This window comes from Diuraphis noxia, unplaced genomic scaffold, assembly GCF_037042655.1.
Source record: "Diuraphis noxia isolate RWA-SAM2 unplaced genomic scaffold, SU_Dnox_SAM2 contig0001, whole genome shotgun sequence".
NCBI classification, from domain to species: Eukaryota; Metazoa; Arthropoda; class Insecta; order Hemiptera; family Aphididae; genus Diuraphis; species Diuraphis noxia.
Genome location: NW_028301711.1, coordinates 100094945 through 100122677, shown reverse-complemented (window position 1 = coordinate 100122677; position 27733 = coordinate 100094945). Strand labels below are relative to the sequence as shown.

Sequence of the window (27733 nt, the reverse complement as noted above, 5' to 3'; positions counted from 1 at the left end):
ATTTCAATACTACCATCTTCAAATTCAATAATAGAATATTTATAAATCAGCCTGAAAGTAGACAGAATGTACAAATGTTACTTTTACTAACATCTTCAACATTATTTTTATATTAAAACTCACTTAATATTTATTTGAGTATTGTTTGAGCAACAAGTATTATCGAGTGAAGACATAATTATTGTTGTCTATATAATGAAAATTTGTATTTTATTAAACAAATATTATACATATTATACACATATTACTACTATTTAACTCATAAAAAATAGTCTTTTCTTTTATACATTATGAAGTAGTGAAAAAAGAATGTATTGGTTGGTATTCTGGTTAAGTGCTGGTATTATTGCTGCTTTTTTAGGAGTATTTTGTTCTGATAAATTAATTACTTCAATAGATCCATAAGTATATTCCTACTTTACTTGATGCACATGGTGTAAGATAATAATCAGTTACATTTTAAAAATAATATCCAACAAGATAAATATTATCATTTTTAGATAGTATATTTATGACAACAAATATTTTATTGTGTGGTAAAATAATGCAATAATTTCTATGGTTAAAACATTGTCTTAGTCTTTCAGGACGTGCCTGAATCTTAAAATTTGGAAATATTATTGCCAAATACATTTGACTTCCATGATACCCTTCCAAAATATTCCCATCTTGATGGGGTTGTTTTAAAATAGGAGTGGTCATTTTGTTAGAAGATATGCTAAGAGAGATTTTTCTATCTTCTATTATTCTATTAGCTAATTCTGACAGTGGGAATTTTCCAGATTTCATATATTTTTTGTCTATTTATAAAAGTTTCATATGGGAAATTCTACATTGACTAGTTTTAGACTAAGTTTTGTGTATTAAATTATGAACCCAAAAATGATAAACTACATCTAAAGTCTTAAATTTTTATTGAACATTTATAACATTAATAATTTTTTTTTAAGAGACTAAATAATTTATTAAATTTATTAAAAAATACAATATACAATAAAATAAAATTTTTTATTTTTTATAAGTTTTATTTTATTTTGCTTTCTATTTATGATACAATTTTTTTGGATGGGTAAAAATGCTGGAAAAAATAATATAAAACGAGTTTATTATAATAAACAATGATTATAATTTATTAAAAAAACATTTGTTTAACCACAAGTTCTCTGAGGTGTGAAGTTTTTTCATCAACAATTAGTGTAACCAGAGAGTTCATATTTGGGTTTGGCGGTATCTGAAATAAAATAATATCAACCTAAAAAACACATACTTAACGATATCCTTGGTTTCAATAATTAATAAAATATTTTATTTATTTATATATTTAACTAAAATTGCTATTCCTTTATTCTTACTCTCAGAAGACAATATTAGAAATCATTGACTAAAGGAAAATCCTGTCAACCATTTTTTAAACTTAAAAGAACATTCTGATATCACAATATTTTGATGAAATAGTTATGCATGAAAAATCAATGAAACAGTTGAATGAATAAATCTTATTTAGAAATGTTATCAGTCTATGGTTTATTAGTAATCTACGTACTAGTGTACTACAGTACTAATAACTACATGACATTAAATAACATTATCACTATTTCAAGACCCTTTAAATTATATATAAGATCATATTGTCAATCAAAATACTAGAACATAAATTAATTTAATTTAATTATTTTTTAAACGATTTTAATTCAAAAACATGACAACAAACCCACATGAGTTGAGTTTGTCATACTAAAGTACAACATATCAATTAATAGGCGTTCAGCAGTTAACTTTTAATAATATAGCTGATTAATCTAGTTTTAAAACTTAAAGATAAGACCATTATCTGTTTTTTATGTTCATTTTTTTAAAGTGAAATACGAGTATGTAAAATATCACAATTTAAAAATATTCATGCATTGATGCATAGCTCTAAAATTAAAATATAAAAAAGCGGGTAAGTCGTGTATGTCACTCTGCTGTACAGTAGGTTACAAGTGGGTTACTATAATGGATGGAATTAAATTTGAATCCAATGATATTATATCATTGTATACAAAAAACGATTCTGAGCGAAGACGGTTTATCTGTCTAGGATATATTATAGATTATTAAAAATTTTCAAATCTTAGATTTAAAAAGAACATTTTTTATGAATTTCTAGTTTGAAATAATTTGCGAATTTTCGTGATTTTTACATATGTTGTAAAAATTCAAACTTTGAATGCTTGTAAAAAAAAAAAATTGTGACTACTCATTTCTTTTATTTTTCAATTTTTATTGTAAAAATATATTATGAGCCTTGTATTAAATTTTCAAGCTTTTCTACCGAACAAATAAATTTTTATCGATATTTATAGAAAATACAACTAAAAAAGTTGAAAAATTAAAATGTCAGTAAACAGCTCAAAACAAATCTAAATATTTTGAAAATTTTATCAAATATATAAAACGCTTATATAAACATTCAGTCAAAATTTCAAGTATCTGCGGTAATTTGTTTTAGAGTTACACCAAAATAAGGAAATCGCTAAAAGTGAAAATCCAATGTTGTAAAAATTTAAATTTCAAATGCTCATAAAAATTTAATTTGAGTTTCCGGTGGAATTTTTATTTGTGATAAAGATTGAAAAACTTGTAAGGAATCTTGTATTAAATTTTTAAATCTTAGATTTAAAAAGAAAATTTTTTATGAATTTCTAGCTTAAAATAATTTGTGAATTTTCGTGATTTTTAAGTATTTTGTCAAAATTCAAACTTTGAATGCTTATAAAAAAAAATTGTGACTATGAATTTATTTTATTTTTCAACTGCTATTATATCAATATGTTAAGAGCCTTGTATTAATTTTTCAAGTTTTTCTGCCTAACAAATAAATTTTTATCGATATTAATTTAAAAAAAACTAATAATGATCGAAAATTTGAAATGCCTATGAATAGTTCAACTTAAGTCGAAATTTTTTGAAAATTGCATGGTGGATAGAATATACTTATATAAACATTACGTGAAAATTTCATATATCTATGGTCATTTGTTTTAAAGTTACATCGATTTTGTCGGAAAATGAGTGTGCGTAAAATTTCCCGTTTTTCCCTTAATTTTTAGTTTGTTTTTCTCGATTATTTAGAAAAGTATTAAGAATTTTTTACTTTTGACCCCCCAAAGTACCAACTAGATTCACTTTCTGATCGAACGAGGTACTGAAGTCAAAAATCAAAGCATTTTTACTGCCCCAAAACGTGATGACAGACACAAAAAAAAAAAATAAAATAAAATAAACACACATCATGGTAAAATCAATACATTCATCGCTCCGCTCAGAATCTAAAAAACTAATAATAACATTTTCAAGTTTGATAACAAATGATAACCCACTGTAATATTGAAACTCACGACAATAAATTTGAGCTACCTATAATTGTTATGTTGTACTTTTGTAAAGACAAAACTAAACATGGGGCCATGTGAGAACAGCTTCCTGTCAACATATTTATTATGCATTAATCAAAGCTAGTTTTAATATTCCAAAAACTGTTCATGTTATAAATGGTTAAATAATAATCAAATTACACATAAAAATACAATTTTTATTGAAAAACAATTTTAGATGAAAAAAAACAAATATTCAAAGTACTTAAATATCAAACTCAAGTTTATTAAAATTAAAATCTAATCAGTCCTACAATTATGTCAGATAATCAGGACAGTTTTGTCCATAGTTTTGCATAGACCTTATACTAATAGACGGAGCATGCTGGTAGTTCCAGCGGTTAACATGAGTAACACTGATTCTATTGTTCCAGACTTCTACGCATGTGCATATACCATACCAGATTTTGCATGATTAAAAACAAAAACAGTATAATATGTAATGTAACTATGTTATTATTATATTATCACAATATATTTTTATATTATATTGGTTCATGAATATTTAATACATGTTTCAAACAAATTAAACAAATTGAATCACTGCACCACCTAACCATTTTGTTCTATTAGCAGTGGAGACCATTACCTAATATATCTATGACATATATATCATACATTTTTTTATATAAAGAGGGCCCACTGTAATATACTGTGTTTAGAATATACGTTTAATATGTAAAAATAAATGATTAAACATTTCAATATTTCATTACCTTTATATAGGATTTTAGGTGCTTTGATTTGCATCTGATGGATAATTTAAAATATAGTGGGGATGATGTGTCCATTGATGATAACAATGTAATAGTATATTTAAAATTCTTTAGCAGCACAGTCTACTTCTCTTCTAGTCAGGGATCGAAACCATTTCATATTTTAACAGTTTCGGTTTCGGTTTTTGAGAACGGATTTCTAAATTTTCTGGTTTTGGTTTAGGTTTTAAGATCAGTTTTTCAAACTTTTTGTTTTTGGTTTTGGTTTCAAAAAAGGTTTTTAAAAAAATTTATCGGTTTCAAGAACGGTTTTTGAAAATGTTTGGTTTTGGTTTTTGGAACGGCGTTTTAAATTGTTTTAAATTTTTATTATATTTTCCTACATCTAAAAACCGTTGACCCAATTTTTATTATCTATCTATTAACTATTAAGGGCTGAGCCTAAAACCCTAAAAATTAAAATATAGGTATCCGATTTGTACACTTTGTGTAGAATGTACATACAATATTCCAAGTTATGATCAACAGAACTAATTTCGTGTTCTCAATAACGTAGGTAGTAGGTACCTAACCTGCTTTTGCATACAACATATTTTAGAGATCATTATTCGATTACATTACATTAATTGTAATTTACAATAATATTGCATTATATTACAAACTACAGTATAATAAATATCATGATATGTCATGTTAAATCTCATCATGTTATGCTTATGATATTTGAACAAAATATTAAATTTAAATTTAAATGGATAGTTGCTAAAAAAGGTTATTGGAGTATTGACAATTCTGTTATTTAAAAAAGTATAAATACACGTTTAACACACATTTTTAATCCAAGAGATTGTTAGAATTTTACATATTTCTATTTTTTAATAACATTTGTCGTTTTTATTACCAATACTCAATAGGCAATAAATAATAACATTACAATTAATAAAATATAACAACAATACAGATTACTGATTAGTGATTACAAACATGTATAACCGCATAGGGGCGAACAAAATAATAGTAGTTATATTATATTTTAATTTATAGAACCAATACAATAAGTATAGGAATAATATAAAATATAAATAGAACAATATTCGTATTACCAATAGATATTAATATTTCGTAATACTGATTAATGATTACCTAAGAGCATCGGGATTTTTATAAATAAATTCCAACATTATATTATTTTCTTCGAATGAAAATACTCTTTTTAACTAGAATTATAAATAATATAATTAACTTTATAAAATTTGAAGAAACCGATATTGATTTTAAATTTTAATCGGTTTTTCAAGAACTGATCAAGAACGGGTTTTCAATTCTATGGTTTCGGTTTGGGTTTTATAAACGGTTTTTTAAAGGCCTCGGGTTTCAGTTATGGTTTTTTAACCGGTGTTTTAAAGCTTTTGGTGTCGGTTCCGGTTCCGGTGTTCAAAAATGAAAAAACCGGTTTCGATCCCTGCTACTAGTATAAGGTCTATGATATGTTGTAAATGATGGCAATAAATACCCTTAAAAAAAAGAACGAGCAAAATAATAATAATTTTTTATATGCAATTTAAGTGAATTAGGACGGTATAATACTTCTAGAGCAACTCCCTAAAATGGCATTGATAAACATATTAACAATTGTGTAGTAAAAAATGTAATTTATTATATTCATTAACTGTAAAAAAATATTTAAAATACCAATATTATGCAAGTTAAAAAAATTTTCAACTCACTTTTAAAACATCATTCATATTTTCCAGCAACTCATAAATGGTTTTGAACCCCAAGTGCTGATATGGTAAATTAAAATCTTCAAAATATAAGTAATCATTTAATAGTTGCAAGATTGTCAATTTACTTGGAGAGCTAGTTAAAATACTCCGTATAACCATCTTTAAATTCTTCAAATCTGGTTGTTCCATGGTGAATAAATAAAATGCCTGCAAAATAATTAAGATATATAATATATTAGTTTTCTGATTTTCATCTCAAAATCAAACAATATTTTTATACTCACCCATTTAAGAGGATGCCACACTCGCATGCACTATCTTTATCTTACAAATGTTAAACATAGCAAAACATGTTTTGTGTGGAACAACTTTTCTACATTAGTATTTATAATAGAATTATCAGAATTATTCTATAATGCAAATGTAAGAACTTTATCTGTTATCTATATTGTAGCATCGTTTTTTATTTTATTTATTATTAAAAATTATTGTTTTGTGCCATCAAAAATATAACGAAGCTGAGACACAGTTAAAGTTCTAACCTAAGTGCTGTGGAATTATGATAATTCTACTATAAATATTGAGGGAGAAAAGTTGTACCATACAAGAAAATTTTCACAGTGTTCTAGATTTGTAAGACAAGGACAATGCATGCGGGTGTGACATCTTCTTAAGTTATTATTAAATTAAAAATATTTATTACATTAGCATAGTTATTTATGGATAATTAATTTTATATATACATTTTTAAACATTTAATTTAGTTTCATTAATTTTTGTCTTTACTATTAAATTATTTTAGGTCAAAAATTAGTAAACAAAACACAAAAACAGTGAAATCACATTTTTTAATATGGACCATTTAGCAACTTTTTCAATGTACTCAATTGTACATATTTATTTTTTGATGTTTGTTTTAGTCAATTAAGTACTACCCAATAAAATTACTTTTAATTTATTTAATATTTAGTGTTGAACATCGTTAAACTTGTTATGTTCTTCAAGAGGTCTCCATAAAATAAAATAATCAAATTATGATTAACTTGTAATTATTATTTTTTTAAATTAAATAAAAACCCTAAACATTTGAAATCATTTACTCTGAATAGCTAACACAACAATGTCAATGCATACAAAACTTACTCATCACTATTGTTTATCAATCAGAACAAGTATTTTAATAATATTTACTTGGCAATATTGTTACTTATTTTGCAGTAATTTCACAATAGATTTGATAATATTATAAAAATTTTAAAAAGTAATTGAAATAGGTAGTTGACTCAAAGTACTGTGTAACTCACACATTTAATACTCAAAAAATATTTTATTAGAAACACATTTTATTGATGCCAATAAAGTACAAGTTTAATAATTACCTATATTCAAAATATTTAGATAATAGTCTGACATTTAAATTTTAAATTATTAAGTAATATTATTTCAATTTTTAGAAGTAACAGCTATCAAATTTAGATATTAATCGCCATCAGCTAATAATAATATTTGTGATTTAAGAAGAGATGATAAAAATAGCTTATTTTATCAATTATATAATTAAATCATTTTTTAAACTTATAAAAATGAAATATATTTTTCTTAAACATTTCACAGCATTGGATAGAATCTTTAATGATACCTCCTACACTTCTAAAAATGTACATCAAACTTATTGGTCACCTGGCATTCAGTATGTAAATCAAAGAATATTGGATATGTTCTTGTAGTTTAACAGTTTTTACTGATTTTAATCAAAGGGATATGCTTTTGAACCTGCAAACGCTGAACTTTATACCTATTAAAATACAATACTATTGAATTGTCAAATTGTATTATTATTAAAAGCTTTTTATGTCATTACAGTACTTAAGTGATTCAATTTTGTTAATTGTACCTCCCACAAAAATATACAATCAACGAGAAAACAATTAAGAGGATAAAAAACATTAACTACTTTCAGTTTATTGGAATAATTGTTTTTATAATATAAATATTCCCTGGGTGTATTGTTGGCATACAATGGGGTAACCGTAACACAGTAAAATATATTATTTCATAATAATGGGGTAGAAATTTATACGAGTATTTATTACTTTTCATAAATTATTTTTATTCTATTTTTGGATACTACATATTTTTTGTGACGTTATTGAAGATAAACATAAGTATAAAACTAATACGATATATAATATATAAATATATTTATAATTCTACTTATACGAGTCAGAGTTTTATCACTTCTATAGTTCAATAGTTGTTATACATACGGGCATACGACTATGTGACGAATGTTCCGGTATTAGTGAACTGTGTCTTGTGATAATAGTGTGTTAATTTTTATAGAGAATTAAATAAATAGCTTTTTAATATAAAAATTAAATTTATTTTATACAAAAATAATTATTTTTTATCTGAACTACATTTTCAAAGTTTATATAATTTTTTGAAAATTTTTAATACCAAGTATTGTAGTTTATATTAGTAATTAGTAATTACCTACCTATTTAACACACTATAGGTTTTTATTAATATAATTGTTTCATTAATTAATTAATTATAATTATAATTTTTTTTTTAGGAATGTACTTTTTTTTCTGAGTACTGATAATTTTAATTATATTTGTAAGAAATGATAATTTCATTACAACTGATGTTGATTTTCAGAATTCTGTAGAAATAAATTTTCAAAGTGAAATAGAGCAAGATGATAACAATTTTGAAAATTAAGAAAATATGATGACCGATTGTGACAATTCTACTCGACCTTAAGCTATTTCACATTTTATTCGCCCATCTAGAACTGATAGTGTAGTAGTCAATAATCAGTTCTTTGATAGGCATCCCATTCAACTATGTATTCAGTCAGGTAAAGGGAAACTTGATTTTAAGAGAATATATTTAAAAATATTACCTAACAATGAAACTTTTCAAAGAAAATGGATATCATACTGAGACTTGTTGTTTGTACTGTTCTGCTTGGAAGTCTAAAAGTACTTAGTGAAACGGAATCAAACTTTATCATTGGATATGAAGCTTATATTAAGTTAAACAAAAGCCTATACCAGGATATAGAAAGATATTAAAATTCTACAACTCATGAAGAATCAATTTTGACAGCTATTCATTTCAAACTTAATAATGATATTGAAAATGTTATCAACCGAGATCTCATGACAAAACAAGCATTGGAGGTTGAAAATCTAAGAAAAATTTTGGAAGGATTAATTGATATTATTATACTCATTGGTCAAACACATATTCCCTTCAAAGGAAAATTTGAGGGAGCTTATTTTCTAAATAATGATAAACAATACCATGGACATTTTTTGGAACTTGTGATACTGATCTTATAATATGATAACATATTCCAACAACATTTAAATAAAGGTTTAAATACATTTATAAAACTCAGTGAAAAAAATAAATCTAAGAAAGTTCGTAGATCTGTGATTACATTATTATCCAAACATTTCATTAATGATGATAACGTAATAGTATCAATAAGACAAGCAATTCAAAACATCAGTGTGAAAAAAATAAAAGAATGTCAAAAGATCAGCATAATTATTGATTCAACACAGGATGTTAGTGTGATAGTTCAACTTACTATTTGAGTGCGGTATGTTTATGGAGGAAAAGTTTATGAAAGATTATTTAGTTTAATTGATCGCCATGATTCCAGTAGTTAAGCTCTTTTTGAATTGTTAAAAAAATAATTAAAAAGGGTAGGCCTTTCATTAAATTATATTGTGGGTTGCTCATTAATTGATGATGTTTCAAACATGAAAGGCATTTATAATGGATTATATTCAGCACATTTATAACCTTAAAATGGTTTATACTCATTGTATGGGACATGTGTTAAACCTTATTATGTCTGAAAGTACAATACATTTTATTCTTGCTGAAGATTTATTTGGACTTAAAGATTCATGATCAGTTTTTCTTTCAGATTCTCATAAAATTTCAGCTTGGATGGCTATAACTAAAGTTAAACATTTTGTTCATAATAACCTCTATCGTTTTTCAAAAAATAGGAGCTACTTGTTGGTAGAGCAAGGACAAAGCTCTATCATCTATATTAGATATAAACTTAGTTGAAGATAATAATAATAAGATGAATCTAGAAATCAAAGTCTATATGAGAAATTCAAATCAGATGCATTTGCTCTTTTAGAAACTATATTTAATTAGCATAGAATCAAGATTTGTAGTAAATGAAAGCAGTGGCATGCAGAACATTTTTCAGACGAGAAGACATTCAGTGGAAAACTATACAATTAGACACCCACCCTACAACCATCAGGTTTTTCGCTATTTTTTTTTAAGTTGCACCAGTGTGCCCAGTTGTACACTAAGTAACCCACCCATTTTACTCCAATAATGCTAATGAATGTCAAGAAAGATATAGAGATTGATAAAGAACATATTAATAATTGCATTGCTGGTTCATCCGATACATTAAAAAAGTTAGGTACTTTAGTTATGAATAAACAAATTTATATTGGTAGAATGATAAAATGTGTTGAATAATTATTTATTTGTTGTTGTTATAAAATTAATCAAGTCTGTAAATTAGTATAATATAATTGTTTAAATGAATGGGTTTAATTTAATACCTTATGAAGGGCATGTGATAGAAACTTGTAGAAAATATGTCTATTTTTTTTAGTGAAAAGAATTAATATTATGTACACATTTATTATAATAGCATCAAAATAGTTTAATTTTAAATATATATTTTCTATATGTTATGTTTGAAGTCAAGTAAGTATAGGTATATTCAATAATAATACATTAATTAATATGTTAAAAAAGTATTCATGTACATATTTTGTATGTGATTATGATACCACAAAACTTCAACCCAATCATAGGTAAATTTTGATGAAAAATTGAGGCCTTAAAATAAATCTCTTCTTAGGCCTTTCATATCCCGGGCCGACACTGTGACATACAGTGTTTAAAATATAAAGATTTTGATATTTATTTAGGTTATATTGTTATCAAATATAAAAAGATACCTATAGGGCTATAGCTAGAATACGCGAGCAATACGATTAGCTTTAAATATGACTTAATTTGTCATTACGATTATTGGACAAATAAAAGTTTTGCGCATGCAGAAATTCAATGGTATTACGCCAATGTAACAAATGTTTAGTTAAAAAAAATGTGAGAAAAAAATGTCTGACATTAATTGATAAGCTATTGAATATTGAATATCAGATAGGTAATGAATTGAATGATATACAAGTATCGTACAAATATCAAACCTGACATTAATCAATAAACTAGTATTATATAATGTTGCACCCTTGCACCTATTTGAATATTCCAACATAATATCTAATAACATATTGAATGCATTAAACATAATATCGGTGCATCCATTTTGTCTTCATTGTAATAATCATTTTGATCTGGTACAAATGACAAAATGTTGAATTCGGTTAAAAATGACAACACGCAACGAACGTCGTGCTCAGTGAACATTCTACGAAAATACTTAATATATAGTCACAAGCTTAAAATAATACTTACGGGATGTAAGCTGCGACCATTGAGTAATTAAACTATGGCTAGTATGGCTGCGACACGGGTATGGGGTCTTCAATACACACCGTGATAACACGAGTGTGAAGTTGGGGGATGATATCAGTTCTCCTACAACCAATAAGAATTGACTACATCAGTATGGCCAACTGTTATAAACCAAAATCTGAATATAATTTAGGTTGGAATTAGGTGCGACTATAAAATAAATATTGTCTGATTTATTTTAACTTTTTTAAGGTGATTTTGTTGTTTTTTTCATTTAATTGTTTCTATACATATTTAGATATGATGTATATATTATATTTTATAGTATGAACATAGTTTTTGACATTGGTTATTTATTAATTATTTTATTGGGGAACTAGAAAACAAATATAATTTTATTCAATGAAAATGTATATACAGATATTATATAGAGCGTATACAGTGTAATAATGAACATTGATTTAGCTGCATGTTAACCGACGACGTCATACGATTCCGATTTACATATACGGACTTGCAGATTATTATCATAACGATTGTTACGATTGATATTGTTAAATTCATTTTTCGCGTTTTCTTAATAGCGATATTAGCTAACTCCGCCGGCCAGCGTGCCGAGTGCGGAAAGCCCCGCTAATATAGCCATATAGGTATTAATGTTAGAGAGCCACCTGTTTTAGGAACTCTGATGATGAGAGGTAGTTTATTTTTATTTATTTTCGAACGCCCGCCCGCCGTAGCCTTCACGTGTTCGCGCGCGACGCAAACAGTCGATTTAATTAATCTACTCATATTCGATGTTCTGGGACACGATTTCAGCGATTTTTTCAACGCTTGTTTATACACACCGACAATATTGGAAATTTCGCATCCGGCGCCGATCTTGCGTTTCCTGCGGCTTTTTCTTTATAATCCGCGTCTTTTGCCCCTACTCTGCTCCAAGCACGTTCTTCCAATATACTGTCGGTCACGCCGCGGTCGGATAAAGAATCACTTTTATCGTAGGCTATATCGTGCTCCCTACACGCCGAATCCAATCCGTTTATTCCTGGTTAACCGAGAGGGAGTCTTTTTTAGATTCTGAGCGGAGCGATGCATGTATTGATTTTACCATAATGTGTGTTTTTATTTTTTTAAATTAGTTCCCGGCCCGCAGTACTGATAGCCGGGCAAATATAATTCAATCGGTAGACTATTTATTACGGTGTTCAGCAGACCTATACCACTATTGGTCTTGATCTTCGAACGCAGTAACATTATAATATGAGCACGCTGCTCGAACGTCACGGTCGTCACGCGTATTTATACAATGAGATTTCTCAACCAAGAAATGAAGCTCAAAGTCAACAATATCTATTCACTATCATTATGCGATACAACGCGTCCGCCTCGCCATGAGCCCCTATTCCCCAACGCGATGAGAGCGCTGATCGTTGGCCCGTTGGGTAACGGGAAAACGAACCTTATTTTCACTTTATTAGTACGCGCGAACGGAATTAAATTCAAAAACGTGTATATTTATTCTAAAACACTGGATCAAGCTAAATATGTATTGCTCGATAAGATTTTGAGCGATGTCCCGGGCGTTAAATTATTATTTAAATTCAGCGAGACAGCGATAATGAGAAGTCGATAATGAGAATAATCGTAAGTCACGATTTTTTTTAATAAGCGTTTATAGTTCAAAATTTTACGAAATCTGTCAAAAACGCGAAAATTTGTAAGTAATTTTGAAGTTGAAAAATCATAAAATTTTTTGCGTTTATAACTAAGGATTAAAAATACAACACTAAGTTTTCGATAAGTTTTCCTTCAAGTAGCTATAGAGAAAACTCGAAGCATCATTATAGGAAAAATTTTAAGTGCGTTTGAATTTTAAATTTTTACGAAATAGCGTAACGATAACGATTTATCCTGAAACAATTTTAAATATTTGTTATTATTCAAAAGTATAAGTCGTATATACTTGAAAATTTTATCAGTTATTTAGATTGGCATTTTCTTTACATGATATAATTTTCAATATATTTTGACTTTTTTTAAGATATTTATAGACGACAAATTCGTCAAAACCATGAATATTTTTTTTTTGTGTTTGTCATTACGTTTTGGGGCAGTAAAAATGCTTCGACTTTTAACTTCAGTAGGTACCTTGTTAAACCAGAAAGTGAATCTTGTTGGTACTTTGGGGGATCAAAAGTAAAAAATTTTTAATATTTTTCTAAATAACCGGGATAAACAAACTAAAAATTAACAGAAAAACAGGAAATTTTACGTACAATTAGTTTTCGAAAAAATCGATTTTGATTTTTTATGTAACTTTAAAACGAATGACCATTGATACATGAAATTTTCACCGAATGTTTATATAAGTACCTATGTTCTATCCACCATGACATTTAAAAAAAATTTGACTTAAGTTGAACTATTCATAGGTATATGCAATTTTCAATCACTTTTAGTTTTTTTAAAAATTAAAATCGATAAAAATTTATTTTTTAGGTAGAAAATCTTGAAAATGTAATACAAGGCTTTTAACATATTATTACAATAGCAGTTGAAAAATAAAATAAATTCATAGTTACAATTTTGTTTTTATAAGCATTCAAAGTTTGAATTTTGACAAAATACGTAAAAATCACAAAAATTCACAAATTATTTTTAGTTAGAAAGTAATAAAAAAATTTCTTTTTTAAACTAAGATTTAAAAATTTAATATAAGATTCCTTCTAGTTTTTTCAATCTTTATCACAAAAAAAATGTCCACCGGAAATGCAAATTAAATTTTTATAAGCATTTGAATATCAAATATTGACAAAAATTCGTCAAAACCATGAATATTTGCGAATTATTTTGTAGTTCAAAATTCATAATATTGTTTGTATTTTTGTCTAAGGTTGTAAAATTCAACACTAAGTTTTCCATAAGTTTTGCTTCAAATAGCTATAGAGAAAATTTGAAGCGTCATTATATAGGAAAAATGTTTTGAGCGTTTGAGTTTTAAATTTTTATGAAATCGTGTAATGATAACGATTTATTCTCAAACCAGGTATATGTATATCTATGATAATATAAGGTATTATGAATTATGATAACTACATGATAATTACACTAATTGATGGGTGTCATATCCCCCCCATGAACTTTTTTTATGCGTAATTTATAGTTCTTCGATAGTTTTGGTTTACTCAGAAAAAAAATGTAGTGTGTAATGTGTACATACCTAATTAGTTTTAATTTAATTTAATTTTTTAGCTATGTTAAATATTATCGCACATATTATCATGACAAAATAAACAATTATTTTGTCATGTATATTATTATAAAGTATGTAGAATTCATAGACCTAGGTACTAGTATACTAAGGCACTAGTATAAGAGTTCTCAGAGGCGTACTCAGGAGTTTTCAATGGGGGGGTTGAACATTTTGTTTTTTATCACTGGGACTTTGTCACCTTCTTTTTAAAAATATTCTTACTTACCTATCTAATCTTACAGTTCTTAACAGATAATGCATGCAATCGTTATATATTGCATGTTGACATACGATTTAAAATAGATATGTTTTGTTTATTTTTTCCTTTTAAAAAAAAATTTTTTTTAGAAAATTGCTGTTGTGAGGCTGTGAGTTATATTATACATAGGGGAGAGGTGGCCACAATGAGACACTAAAAATTACTTTTTAAATATTGTTTTTGTTTTAAGTGATAATCCTTCAACAGCGTTATGGGTTGAACTCTGGCTTTTGGGTCCGAAGAAAAAAATGTGAAAAAATGTCTAAGTCCATATCACTGCCAAAATATTATCACTAAAGCAATACTACGCAGTGTTGCCATAACAATAATTTTATATACCACAATAATAATTTTATACTACGTGATCAAATTAAATCCAAATTAATATTTCAACATAAAATTGTGTATATTGTTATAATATCGACTTTTCACATGGCTTTTGGGTCCGGGAAAAAATGTCGAAATATCGAAAAACGTCTAAGAGGTTTTTTATTCGTATACCATATTAGAAAAACATCCGGTAGTCGGATTTTTGATTTATTGATTTTCAGAAGCCAGAGTTCAACCGCGTTATGGTTTTATTCTAAATATTATTGAGCATTAAAAAACATATTAATACATTCTAAAATTTAACGAAATTTCAACCCAGAGAAATTTTTTTTTTAAATGTCATAGTGTTTCACTTTGACCCAAGCTTGTACACAAAGAGACACGTCACGGGGCACTATGGTACATAATATAAAACCTTTTAAATTTGTAATTTATCTTTTATATTTATACTTTTCATTTCACAACATTTATATAATATGATAAAACAATTAAAGAGAATTTTTTTAACAAATTTTAAAATAATTAATTGTGTTTTTGACTTTTTGTACAATTAAAAAAATGCAGGTGTTCACTTTGTTTATTTCAATAGTTTTATGTTTAAGTTTTAAAAATTAAATAAAAATCATAACCTAATATCACTTTATTATGATCACAAGTTATTTCAACAGTCTTGTTTTAGAGTTAACTGATGTTGGGTACAGCGAGACAACAGTATTTATTTGTCTCACTGTGTAATACTGTCTCACTGTATACCGATCTATTATTTTGCAGATTTTTTATTATTCTCGTATGAATATTTATGATAAACAATTGTGCACAAGAAAAATTTAATTTACACATACCTAAAAATACGTAACTTTGAATAAAATTCGATACCAAAATTGAAAAAAACGAAGCTCACATTTTTCACGTTTTGATAACAAAAAATAACAATATTATGATAAGATGATAGTATCATTTTTGACCTGAACTTACTAATAGCACGGATATAGATACTAGTATCTATATCCGTGACTAATAGTTAACCATTATGTTTATTATGATTTTATGAATCTTTTGGATTCTCCATCTGATGGTTAAATATTAAATTAGTCGACTTATATTTAATGGATCACTGTGCCCCGTGTTTCACTGTGGCCACCTCTTCCCTAAGAACGAACGCACAAGACTACATAGGTTAGTGAGGTCATGGAGGAGGTTCAAACCCCACGACCCCCCCCCCCCTTGAGTTAGCCCCTGAGAGGTCTATTGTATAATTATGTTTAGTAACATTTTATAAAATGTTAATTTTGAATAATATGTTACCGCTGTATTATGTATATAATATAACATTGTGATTTGTACCTCATTACCCATTCATAATTCCTAAACGGAGTGTTAGATGAGATGGCCAAGAAGCCAAGGAAAATAGAAATTTTCCTTTAGTTAATAAAAATTATATAGTTAATATACAGTAAATATTATATAGTAAGCTATATAGTTAAAATAATATATTAAACTTACATGTATATTATGTATTTACGAATGCAGTGGCGGACTGGACGACCGGGATACCGGGAAATTTCCCGGTGGGCCGCTGCTGGTATAAAATATATAGTTATTAATATTAAAATGGTGAAATAATAAATTAAAATATTATCTAATAAGTAATAAGTATGTAATATAAAATATTATTAAACATAAAAACCTAGATTTCTGATTAGGTATTATAAAATGCGGTACTGGCTTGTGTTCGGCCAGACCAGGCTTTACAGTAGGCTTACAGTAGGTTACAATAGTAGGTCCCTGTATAATATTATTGTGTACGAAAAACGAGATTTTGAGACGGTATGTCTATAATATTACTATAGGTAGGCAATAGGCATATTTTATAATATATCCATGAATAATATTTATTTTTAAATTACAACAAAATAACCAAAATCGATATTATTGGATTTAATATGTAATTTCGTCCAAATTTTTTTTTAATAATAATACATTTATTTATTGCTAGTAGTTGATAAATGTGAACAGAGTGTATGGTTAACATATAAATTTACTAGCTTTGCTATATATACTGAGGTAATACCTCTTATCGTAGAGCAAGAATACTAATCTAGATGTAATTAAAAAAATTTATTTTATTTAATATAAAGAAATAAAAATTCACAATTCGAATTTAAAATGTCTATAAGAAATTACTGTATTTATATATTTTTTAGATTTGTTGGCCATAATAAGAACAATTTATGAGAATCTATATTTTAAATTTTTAATACTTAGTTATAAAAACTTAACATTTCATAATTTTTTAATTACAATGATTGATAATTTTCAAGATTTTGATACATTTTGTAAAAGTTCAAACTTTAAATGATTATAAAAAAAAATTGTGTCTATGCATTTTTTATATTTTTCAACCGCTATAGTAACAATATAAGAGGGGCCTTTATTCATTACCTTTTCACGCACTTTGGGACAACAAATACAATTTTGTTGATATTTATAGAAAAAAAATTAAAAAACATGAAATTTTAAATTGCCGTAAACAGTTCAAAACAAGTCAAAATATTTTGAAAATGTTCTGGTGTATAAAAAATGCTAATATAAACATTAGTCCAAATTGCATGTATCTATGGTCATTTGTTTTAGAGTTAGGTACATCAAAAAATAAAAATAATTTTTCTTTTGTTTTTCACGGCACTTTTGAAAACTACTGGAAAAACTACCAACTAGATTCACTACTTTCCTATTAGAAAAGATAATGTTGAAAAAAATCTAAGTATTTTTACTGTCCTATAAAAGGCGATGACAGACACAAAAATTTTTTTTTTAAAACACACATCATTGTAAAAACAATACATTCATCGCTCCGCTCAGAATCTAAAATAGTTATTAGGAATACCTATAGGCCGAGCATCCACATGACGTATAAAAATATATTATATATTTAAAAGGCCGTTAGTATATTGAGGGCCTCTACAATTATAATTTTCCCGGGCTGTGTTATTCTCCCAGTCCGCCACTGTACGAATGGGAAACATTTATTTATTAATATTTCAATTTGAAAGTCTAAATTTATTAAAAAGTATGAATTTTAAAGTTGAAGATTAAAATGTTTATTCTAAGTTGTTCAGGGGGATAACGTAAATTAAAATATAAATCCAGTGGAAGGGGGTATGGGGGGGGGCTATATGACAGAAGCGCCAAAGGCACAAAAATGACCTATCATTTGCGCCAAAATGTGTAGGACATAAGCGCCAATATAATATTGTATACCTAACATGTGAAATAGGCGCCAAAGGTGCAAAAATTACAAATAATTTGGGCCGAAATTAAAATTTTATGTAAGTAGATACTGGCCATTTCTCGTAAAAATCTATATTTTTGCTCTTTATATAAAATACACACAACACCTTTATTTGTAATAGTTTTTGTAAAATCCATTTTAACGAATGATGCTTACACGAATGCTTACGAAGTACTTACTAACAATATGTTATAAACTAATAACACAAAATTGCTCATACACTGTCTATGTGACAATCTATTGTAATCAGATATAAAATATAATTGTCGACATTTGTCGATTAAGATTAAACGTTGGAGTTTTTGAACGATATAATTCTAAATTTAATATCTGTTATTTAACATCTATTAACCGTGGCACACAGGTACCTAGAATTTTGGCGCTTTCGTACGATACGATTTTGGCGCTTTTGTACGATACGACTTTATTTTTTCTTATCTAATTTTGGCGCCTATGTCTTTCATATAGGTACTGATATTATAGTCATATACATGATACATAATTATATCGGACAGTATTTCAGGCCCATGAAGCAATGAATGTGCTGAGACAACAATGTTTTAATTGCCATACACGAGAACGATAGGTAATAAAAAGAAATTTTAAAATTATATGTGTTCATGATATTACTATAGTAATAGCTATTGCTATTACACTATATCTTTAGTTGTTGTTGTAAATTGAATTTTTAATTCGATGAGCTGTGATTTTTGTAAGCAAATTCGAGGAGGGGGAGGGATGAGGGAGAACTATGCCTTGTTTAAATTGTATTCTATAAAATCTAAACATACTTAAACTTTCACTGTGTAATTCATTAATAATTATAACTATGAGTAAATAAATAGGCATGTTAGCAAACTCGCATATTTTTCCTATCACTGCACATATGTGCGAACCCTAACCGTTTTGTTGACTTTTTACTAAGTATATTTTATATCACCATTTAATATAGGTACTTAATATAATTCTTGAAATATTTTCAATTTTGACATTTTTGAGCTTTTTATAGACTGAAACTTTTGACTTTTTTAGTGTTTATTTTTTGTTTATGATAATAAATTTGTAACCTGTAAAACAATAAATTGTTTCTTATGGAGTTTAATTGTTAGTAATAGTTTTATTTCTCCGTATTTCCACAATGGATACATTTTTAATAAAGTTGAATGCTAAGTTCTACCTTATTTTACTCAAATATAGTTATTTTTTTTTTTTTGAAGTTCCTTTATATTGATAAAATATTACAGCACTTTTTTAAAGCCATTGCTTTATTACTAATGCGGTAAAATATAATATTTAATAATAATATGTTAATGATATATTAGAGTAAATTAATATATAAATAAATTAATAATAATTTAATTTTCACAGTCATAAAATAATATATTTATACATATTGTTATTTAATTTATATTATGTGTTATTGGTTAAAGAATACCATAAGCATTGGTACTAGTTTATAAAGCATTAATTTAGATTTTACCTATTTGGGACTATCTGTGACATATGTGTGTAGTACGAAAATTTGAATATTTTAGGGACTGTTTATAGGTAGATATTCCTTTTACTCTGATTCGACTTTAATTCGAGAATATCGTTTCTATAAATGAGTTGAATTTTTAATTATTAGTTATTTAATTACTATTGTTAAATACTTATAATTAAACCTAGATATTGAATTATCTAAAAATGCACAACAATTACAATTAGTTATGCATTGTAATGTTAAACGAATAGATTAAGTTAAATTATTTTAAAATAATTACCAATATCTACATTATGAGGTTACGAATGTTATCTAAAAATGCATTACTTCGTAATTAAATCATTGTTATTAGTTAGAGTTAGATTTTCTCATAAAGTCTTGATTCTTAACTATTTGGTTTTAACTCTCAACTATATTTTTCCTTAAAAAATTTGGTTTATTTTGAATAAGTACCATTTTACATTTTACGTTATCAGTCTTCTTTAGAGACAAATGGTTCTTCGTGAATCACAATATTTACTTAATTTTTATTGTTATATGTTAAAACTTATAATTTTATAAACCTAATACTTTTGTTCTGATCGTGTTTTTCATTACAGTTATATATTTTAAATATCCTTCCAATTAAGGATTATGTGTAAGCCACTCCCTATGAAATTATTGAAGGTCGCTATAAATTGATCACCTATGGAAAATTAAAATTAAATTTAAAAATCAAATGGTATGTAGAAACTGGGTTTTTTTGTGTCATAAATCTCCTCTTCGGCGTCAAATAGTTTTATCATTGTTTCCTGCAGTTAAATACATTATAATATTATGATTTTTAATTGAAAAGCAATTTTCATCAATTAAAATAATAATTTTGAACAAAATTTCGTTTGCTATAGGTATAGGTATTAATTGTAAAATTTCGCATTAGTCGATTTAATGTTCTACTACTTAATAATCAGTATCGACATTTATTAGATTTAGGGTACCGTATATTATATGATACATTGCAGATTCTTTATTTTGTTCAAACTTATTATGTGAAACAAAGTTGAGACAAAGAATAATAAAAATAACCATATACAAGATACAATTTCAATTTTTAAAATTTAACAACAAAACAATTACAGGCCCTATAGTAGGTATATTATAATCTAATGTCGTTAAAATGGTCTGATTAATGAATAATAATATTCGGCGAATCAGTCATCTGAGTCATCTTAATTTGAGATTTTAAAGGAACCTAATTAAAATTCTTAAATGATTTACAATTGTATTTACAATCATATAGACTACAGAGGTATAATTTTAGTAAAATCGGCCATGTTCTATATACATCCTTACCATTTCCGGTGAGCAGTTTAATTAAATACATAGGAGAAATTCCAAAAATTATCTTTTCAATAAAGTAAATAAGTAAATAATTGAAATATTATAGTAAACTTTCGTTATGTCGAATCTCAGAATAAACAGATAAATGTTTGAGAAATCGAGTTTTAATGGAATGGTAATTATTTCAAGGTGATTTCAATTGAATTCGACATAACGAAAAATTCGATAAATTGACGTTTGATATAATAAGAATCTACTGTATGAAACAATATAGGTAATATATTTTATGTAATCAAGATAAGACATTAATACGTGTCATATTATAATATTGTTTTAATACAAGGTTGTAGGCTGATGTACCTAGTATACCTACTATACCTACCTATATGCGATGTTGTTTGAATAACGTTTATTACATATTCTAGTACCTATCCAACTATAATATTATTCCAAAATGTTACCTACAGGTATTGTGTACTCGTTTGTCAATATACATAATGTCATAATACACATGACCAATTCGTGTATGCAACGAAAATTATTCCTCAAAAAGAATGAAATGTCAGTGGTTGGATGGCCGTGTATTTATCTAGGAGTATACACATACATAGGTATTTATTATTGTATTATATAACTGTTATATAGTGCTATAAGTAACTATATAATATATTCACGTTATTCAACATTAATGAAGCAAGCAAATATATCAATACAAGCAATTTTTACTGTGTCAAAGAATTTGCAAGACACGCAGTATTCCAGAGATGAGGTAAATCCATGTTTTGTTGATAGTGGGTATTATACTTGCATGATATATGAAGCCATTGCAGATGTGCAACCACAATAATACGTGTGTATAGAATTTATATAAAATATAATAATGTTAAATCATACACCGTGTATGATACACGGAAGTCTTGAACAATCTGCAACACGATTCAAAAAACTACTTGGGTATACCTATTATAAATAAATAATATTTCAGACTTACAAGTCGTATAGATAATATATCATTAAATTATAATCACACATTTAGAAATTGTTACTAGTGTAAGATGATAATAATTATCGATTACAATGGTTAGAGTTATTAAGTATTAAGCGTAAATAAAAAAATAGCAATTTAGTACCAATGACAGTACCTAATTAGATACTAGTTGCTAAAAATATTAAATTGACATAATATTGTATAATCGAGTGTGTACAACTATACATAAATAGGTATGTAATGCTCATACATATATCTATATTGAGTATTGTAAAATGAAGTAACAGAAATAAAACCGTAAAATATTTGTTTGTAAAAAAATGATAACTACTTATCGTGCGTACATTAAAAACTGCACCTACACGCATCATACAACAGCTTGTTATGAAACAGACATTTTTTTATATATAGTCAGTGATATTGGTACAACTGCAATACTGCAATACTAGGAATTTAAATTACTAAATATATACTTAATAAATTATAAATTATGAATTCAACTATTGCGGACTCGTATACGTATTCCTATAGTACCTATATGATCTATAGATTTTGGGGTGGAAAGTATAGGTTGTAGTCATAGACGGAGATCCTGTGAAATATTGAGGGGGCTTAAATATTTGATGTCAAACAGGCCTGTGGGGCCCCCACACCATCAACAAACTAATTTTTACATTAAATCACACATAAAAATTATGTAAGATTCTCGTTATCATAATAAAAAAAAAAAAAAAGAATAATTAATAAAATATACAACAATATTATTATTTTTAACTTAATTTTTTATTCTATTACATTTTTTGTTGAAAGTATTTAAAATAGATGCATTACTTAAAGCTTTAGCCTCATCTTTTCAATTTATAATATTGGAAGTTCATTAAATTTTTGTTGTTGTATAGGTGTTATTATAGTTTTTATTTTTCTCATAGTAGAAAATAGGTACTAAATAAAATAAACTAATAGGTAATGTTAAAGCAAGTTGTATCATTTTATATAAATTAGGAAATACTTGAGGTGAAATTATATTCTTCTTAATATCTTTAATATCGCCTCTTTCAAGTTCAACTAGATAGTTCTTTGCAACTATTATTTCCGACCTTTGACTATAATATTATGTTATTCAATATTTATGGCCAATTGGTACGAAATATGTACTATATCAGGTATATAAACACTATAATATTATTTTATGTTGTGAATTGTGACTTAATTGTTCAATATGTTACCGTAAATAATAAATTGGTAAATGGTATGTATGTTGTATGTAGGTACTATAGCCTATAGGTACATTTATATAATTATGAATATAAGAGTATAAAATAATGATAAAAATTCTGCAAGCTGTACAAAACTACGGTCTTGTTTGTTTAATATTTTTAGGGGGGTTTTAACACAATATTTAGATAATATGGGTCCAAACTCATTTTTTATGCATAATAAATATTATAAAAATGTTGGTTACTTATAGATATTGTTTAGTTTTGTTAGGTAATGAACAGAAAGTTATAATTTATCACCATAACAGAAATATTAACAGAATATACATTTTGCAATTCTGAGCAGAACAGCAATGAACACGTTTTATTGATTTTTACAATGATGTGTGTTTATTTTTGTCGGTCATTAGCACATTTTGGAGGCAGTGGACACGCTTTGATTTTTAACTTTAAGGGTGGTTTCTAGTAGCTAATTGAATTTAGTTTGGGAGATGAATAGTAAAAATTTCTAAAATCAATCAAGTTAAGAGGAAATTAAAAATCAAGAAAAACGCTAATTTTTACAGAAACGGACATTTTCACAAAAAAGGTTGTTTTCGTATCAAAAAACAACATAATATATATATTGATAAATTGAACAATATATAAATAGTCATTTAATTTTGTGTTAATTTTTAAATTAAAAGGTTAATGGTAATGCGCTTATAAGATAATGATGCTTTGAATATTTTAGTCATTAATATTAATCTAATAACATTTATAATTTATAAATATGGCCCAAGTTTAATATAAATACTAGCTCTAGTGTAAATTCTATTTTATATTTTCGTAGAACCATTTTTAAAGATTAACTCAATAGCTCATTAAATTACTCATTTAAAAAAAATTATTCACTAAATAATGTACAGTAAAAAAGGGAGATTCTCATTTGAATAACATAAGTTTTTATCGCCATAGGACACTCCTTATTCCTTAAGTAATACAAAAAGTTTCTGGGATTTAAATTAAGGACAGAATTTAATCGAATTCATTATTGAAGAAAAAATAGGGGTTGCGTGTGCTTGGTAAATCACCCTAGGTAAAAAAGGTACTAATGTACTATAAACATGAAACAAGATTATTGTAGCTACAATTTAAAGTCAGTTTTAACATTGGTTTTTGTATAATCAGGAACATAAGTAAATAACGTATAAGGTTATTAAGGAGTTATAAATCCTAATAATTATTTATAAATAAAATACCTTCCTTATTGTATACCTAGGTAGTATAGGTAGGTATGTCCAATGTCCATAACCCACATGGCCATATTGGCTATTTTTAATGTTGGATAATTATTTTTGTATAGGTTACCTATAAGGAAAAAAAATTGTTATTTGTCATGTTGTGTGGAATGAGAATGTGGAGTTGGTACTGTTCGTCGGTACTAGACGATCGATGTTTTAAACGCGTGAATGTGTGTATGATAGATTGATGAATTATTACATTAAAAAAGCAATTCTTTAGTAGTTCTTGTATTTTTATTTTTTAGTACTAAAATAAAGCCATTGCGTGTGTTGTATTATATTTATTTTATAATAGACAATCATAATACCGACTACAAATCACGTGCAATACAATACGATAGGTACTTCACTACCTACCACATCGTGTGACCGGTTTATGTATATATAAATGTGACTGGTAATAGGTACATCAAGTACTAACGAATTTCAATTGTTTGATCCTAAGATATTCTAAAAGTGCATCTCTACAGTCATAATAATCAATAACCATGTGATAAAATTCGATGTAATTTTAAACAGACTACGGATAGGTCACACATGGACATGGGTGACTCATAAACATCTTATATGAACAGATCTGAACCTGATCAATGCCAAACTTGCGATGAAACTTCCACGGTTGAACACCTAATATGCCACTGCCGTAAATTCACCGACATCAGATCTAAGCTCAATATAGAAGACAACCTGGAAGAAGCTCTAAGTCCACAGCCAACCAACATAGAAAAATTAATTAATTATTTTTAATTAATCACACAATACCAACTAATATAATCTAGACATATTTCAATCTCATTTTTTTATACTATTATTATTGTTATGTACACATTATTATTAATGCTTCATACTTCAATACTTGTGTTAAAAAATATTAACGTTTATAGCAAAAATTCGATGTGAAAATTAACGCGTTTCTGTGTTTTGCACTAAATAGCATTGACATGTATAAGTAAGTTGTAAATATATATTCATCCTTTTAGTCACATACTCGAAGTCACCTTACGTTCATAATTTAAGGAATTAAAACTTCTGTGTTTTTACTTTTTTCTGTGACCATGTGTAATCATGCATATAATCACCGTAATTAATTTAACGAATTGTTATGCAATTTGAATTCGCAGAAGATAACCTTCACGCCCGACGGCCAATATAATAATATTTAAAAATTTTTTATGAATACAACGTTATATAAAATATAATAGAACTTGAACGAGTATCCCGACATGACATACCGTATACTAGATACCAGCTACTATATTATAATACATTGGTAGCTAATAAGTAATAAAAATGAAGCTAATATTTATAACACGTAAAAGCCTATACCTATATATTTTATACAGTTGGTCTTATACCTACTCGTGTAAAGTCATGCCTCTAACGAAATCTAATAAAATATATTTCAAAACACCATCCCAGATCTACCTAGATATAAGCTACATACCCATACATAATATATGATTAACACGAGTTTTATGATTTGTGAAAATAAATGTATTTCAAAAATATCGTCATGAATAATATACATAATAATATAGGTAATGTATAACTGTGACAAGATCACAACTCTCGCCGTTACAAAACATTTTATTGATTTATAGTCGTGTAAATAAATGATTTTTATACAATCACCAAGTGTTTTTTCTGTTATTATAAAATATCTACTAGGATAATTAAAAATTGTTAAAAAAAAAATCCAGACTTTATTAAGTAGGTATATAGTAGACGTACAGCCGTAAAGGATTATTCAAAATGAATTGTCCGATACTTTGAATCTGCCGGCTTCCTAGGACTCACCTGACATATCTTACGCCATAACATGTGAATACTTGTTTTAGGGATATGACGGATATGTACCATATACCGCCATCATTATCATCAACCATAGAGAGTCTCATTACAGTTATTAATCATGGCGGTATTACTACGAATATATACATAATATATGGAATGATTTCGAGTTCTTTTTATATAAATGTTGTGCGAGTGACCAAGTGAAGTCACAATGGACATTTATAGAAGGAACTGTTCAATAAAATTGAAATATTATAAATTTGAAGATTTATTCAATGAAATATTATATTATACTTAAAACATTAAAAAAAAAAAAAAATATATATATATATATATATATATAAGCATTTAAAATCAGATGAATCGTTTTGAATAAAGCTGTATTTGTAATTATAATACAGTGAATATATCCCTAGCGTGTTTGGACATTATATAGCCAATAATACGTATATAGGTACCTCAACATCAATTTAATAAAATTATATTTGTTAATTGTGTGTTGTATTCGAGCAATTATCATAACAGCAATTTATTGTATCGTCTATCGACGGCACGTATTTATTTAAAAAAAAAAAAAACCACTATCATATAAATGACCATTGTAATTAATTTTTAATCCACCAAACGACGCGCGTATTATGCAGGAGTCAGTTTTAAGGCAATAGATGTCAATACATAAACTATTCAGCTGAGAGGCCGTCACACTGGTGGGTATAATATATACAATATTAAAATACCTGTACGGCGTTAGTAAAATATTGTAATACCTACTGCGTCATAATAAGTCTTCAAACTATCATGGAGAATGAAATTAATGTGAATTTGATTGACAATAAACAAGACGATAAACAACTACCTACCTATATACTCTATAACAATATATACATAATAAGATATATTATATGTGCATAAATAATAAACATAAAGGCTAAATGGCTAGTTGTTATATATCAATATAATACAACTGCTGCAACAACTCTACGATATTACTACAGTATTTTATACAACAAAAACTTGTTGATTAACTCATTACAGTACGGAATATGCAGCGAATGCCGTCCATCCGGTTAAATGTGACAGTATATAAACCATATTATATATTTAAGAA

The 27733-nt window shown here is 26.8% G+C and overlaps 1 protein-coding gene and 1 pseudogene across 1 annotated transcript in view; one reads left to right on the top strand and one right to left on the bottom strand.

The window, feature by feature from the left end:
* Positions 1-25639, top strand: part of LOC107166216 (uncharacterized) — a 31650-nt gene extending 6011 nt beyond the window's left edge. Inside the window, exon 2 of the mRNA XM_089217404.1 lies at positions 25407-25639. Within this exon, the coding sequence (XP_089073530.1) occupies positions 25407-25462 (56 nt within the window). The 3' untranslated portion in view covers positions 25463-25639. The remainder of the gene's footprint in view (positions 1-25406) is intronic.
* On the bottom strand, positions 10140-12660 carry LOC149062776 (uncharacterized; annotated as a pseudogene).
* Positions 25640-27733: the final 2094 nt, after the last annotated feature.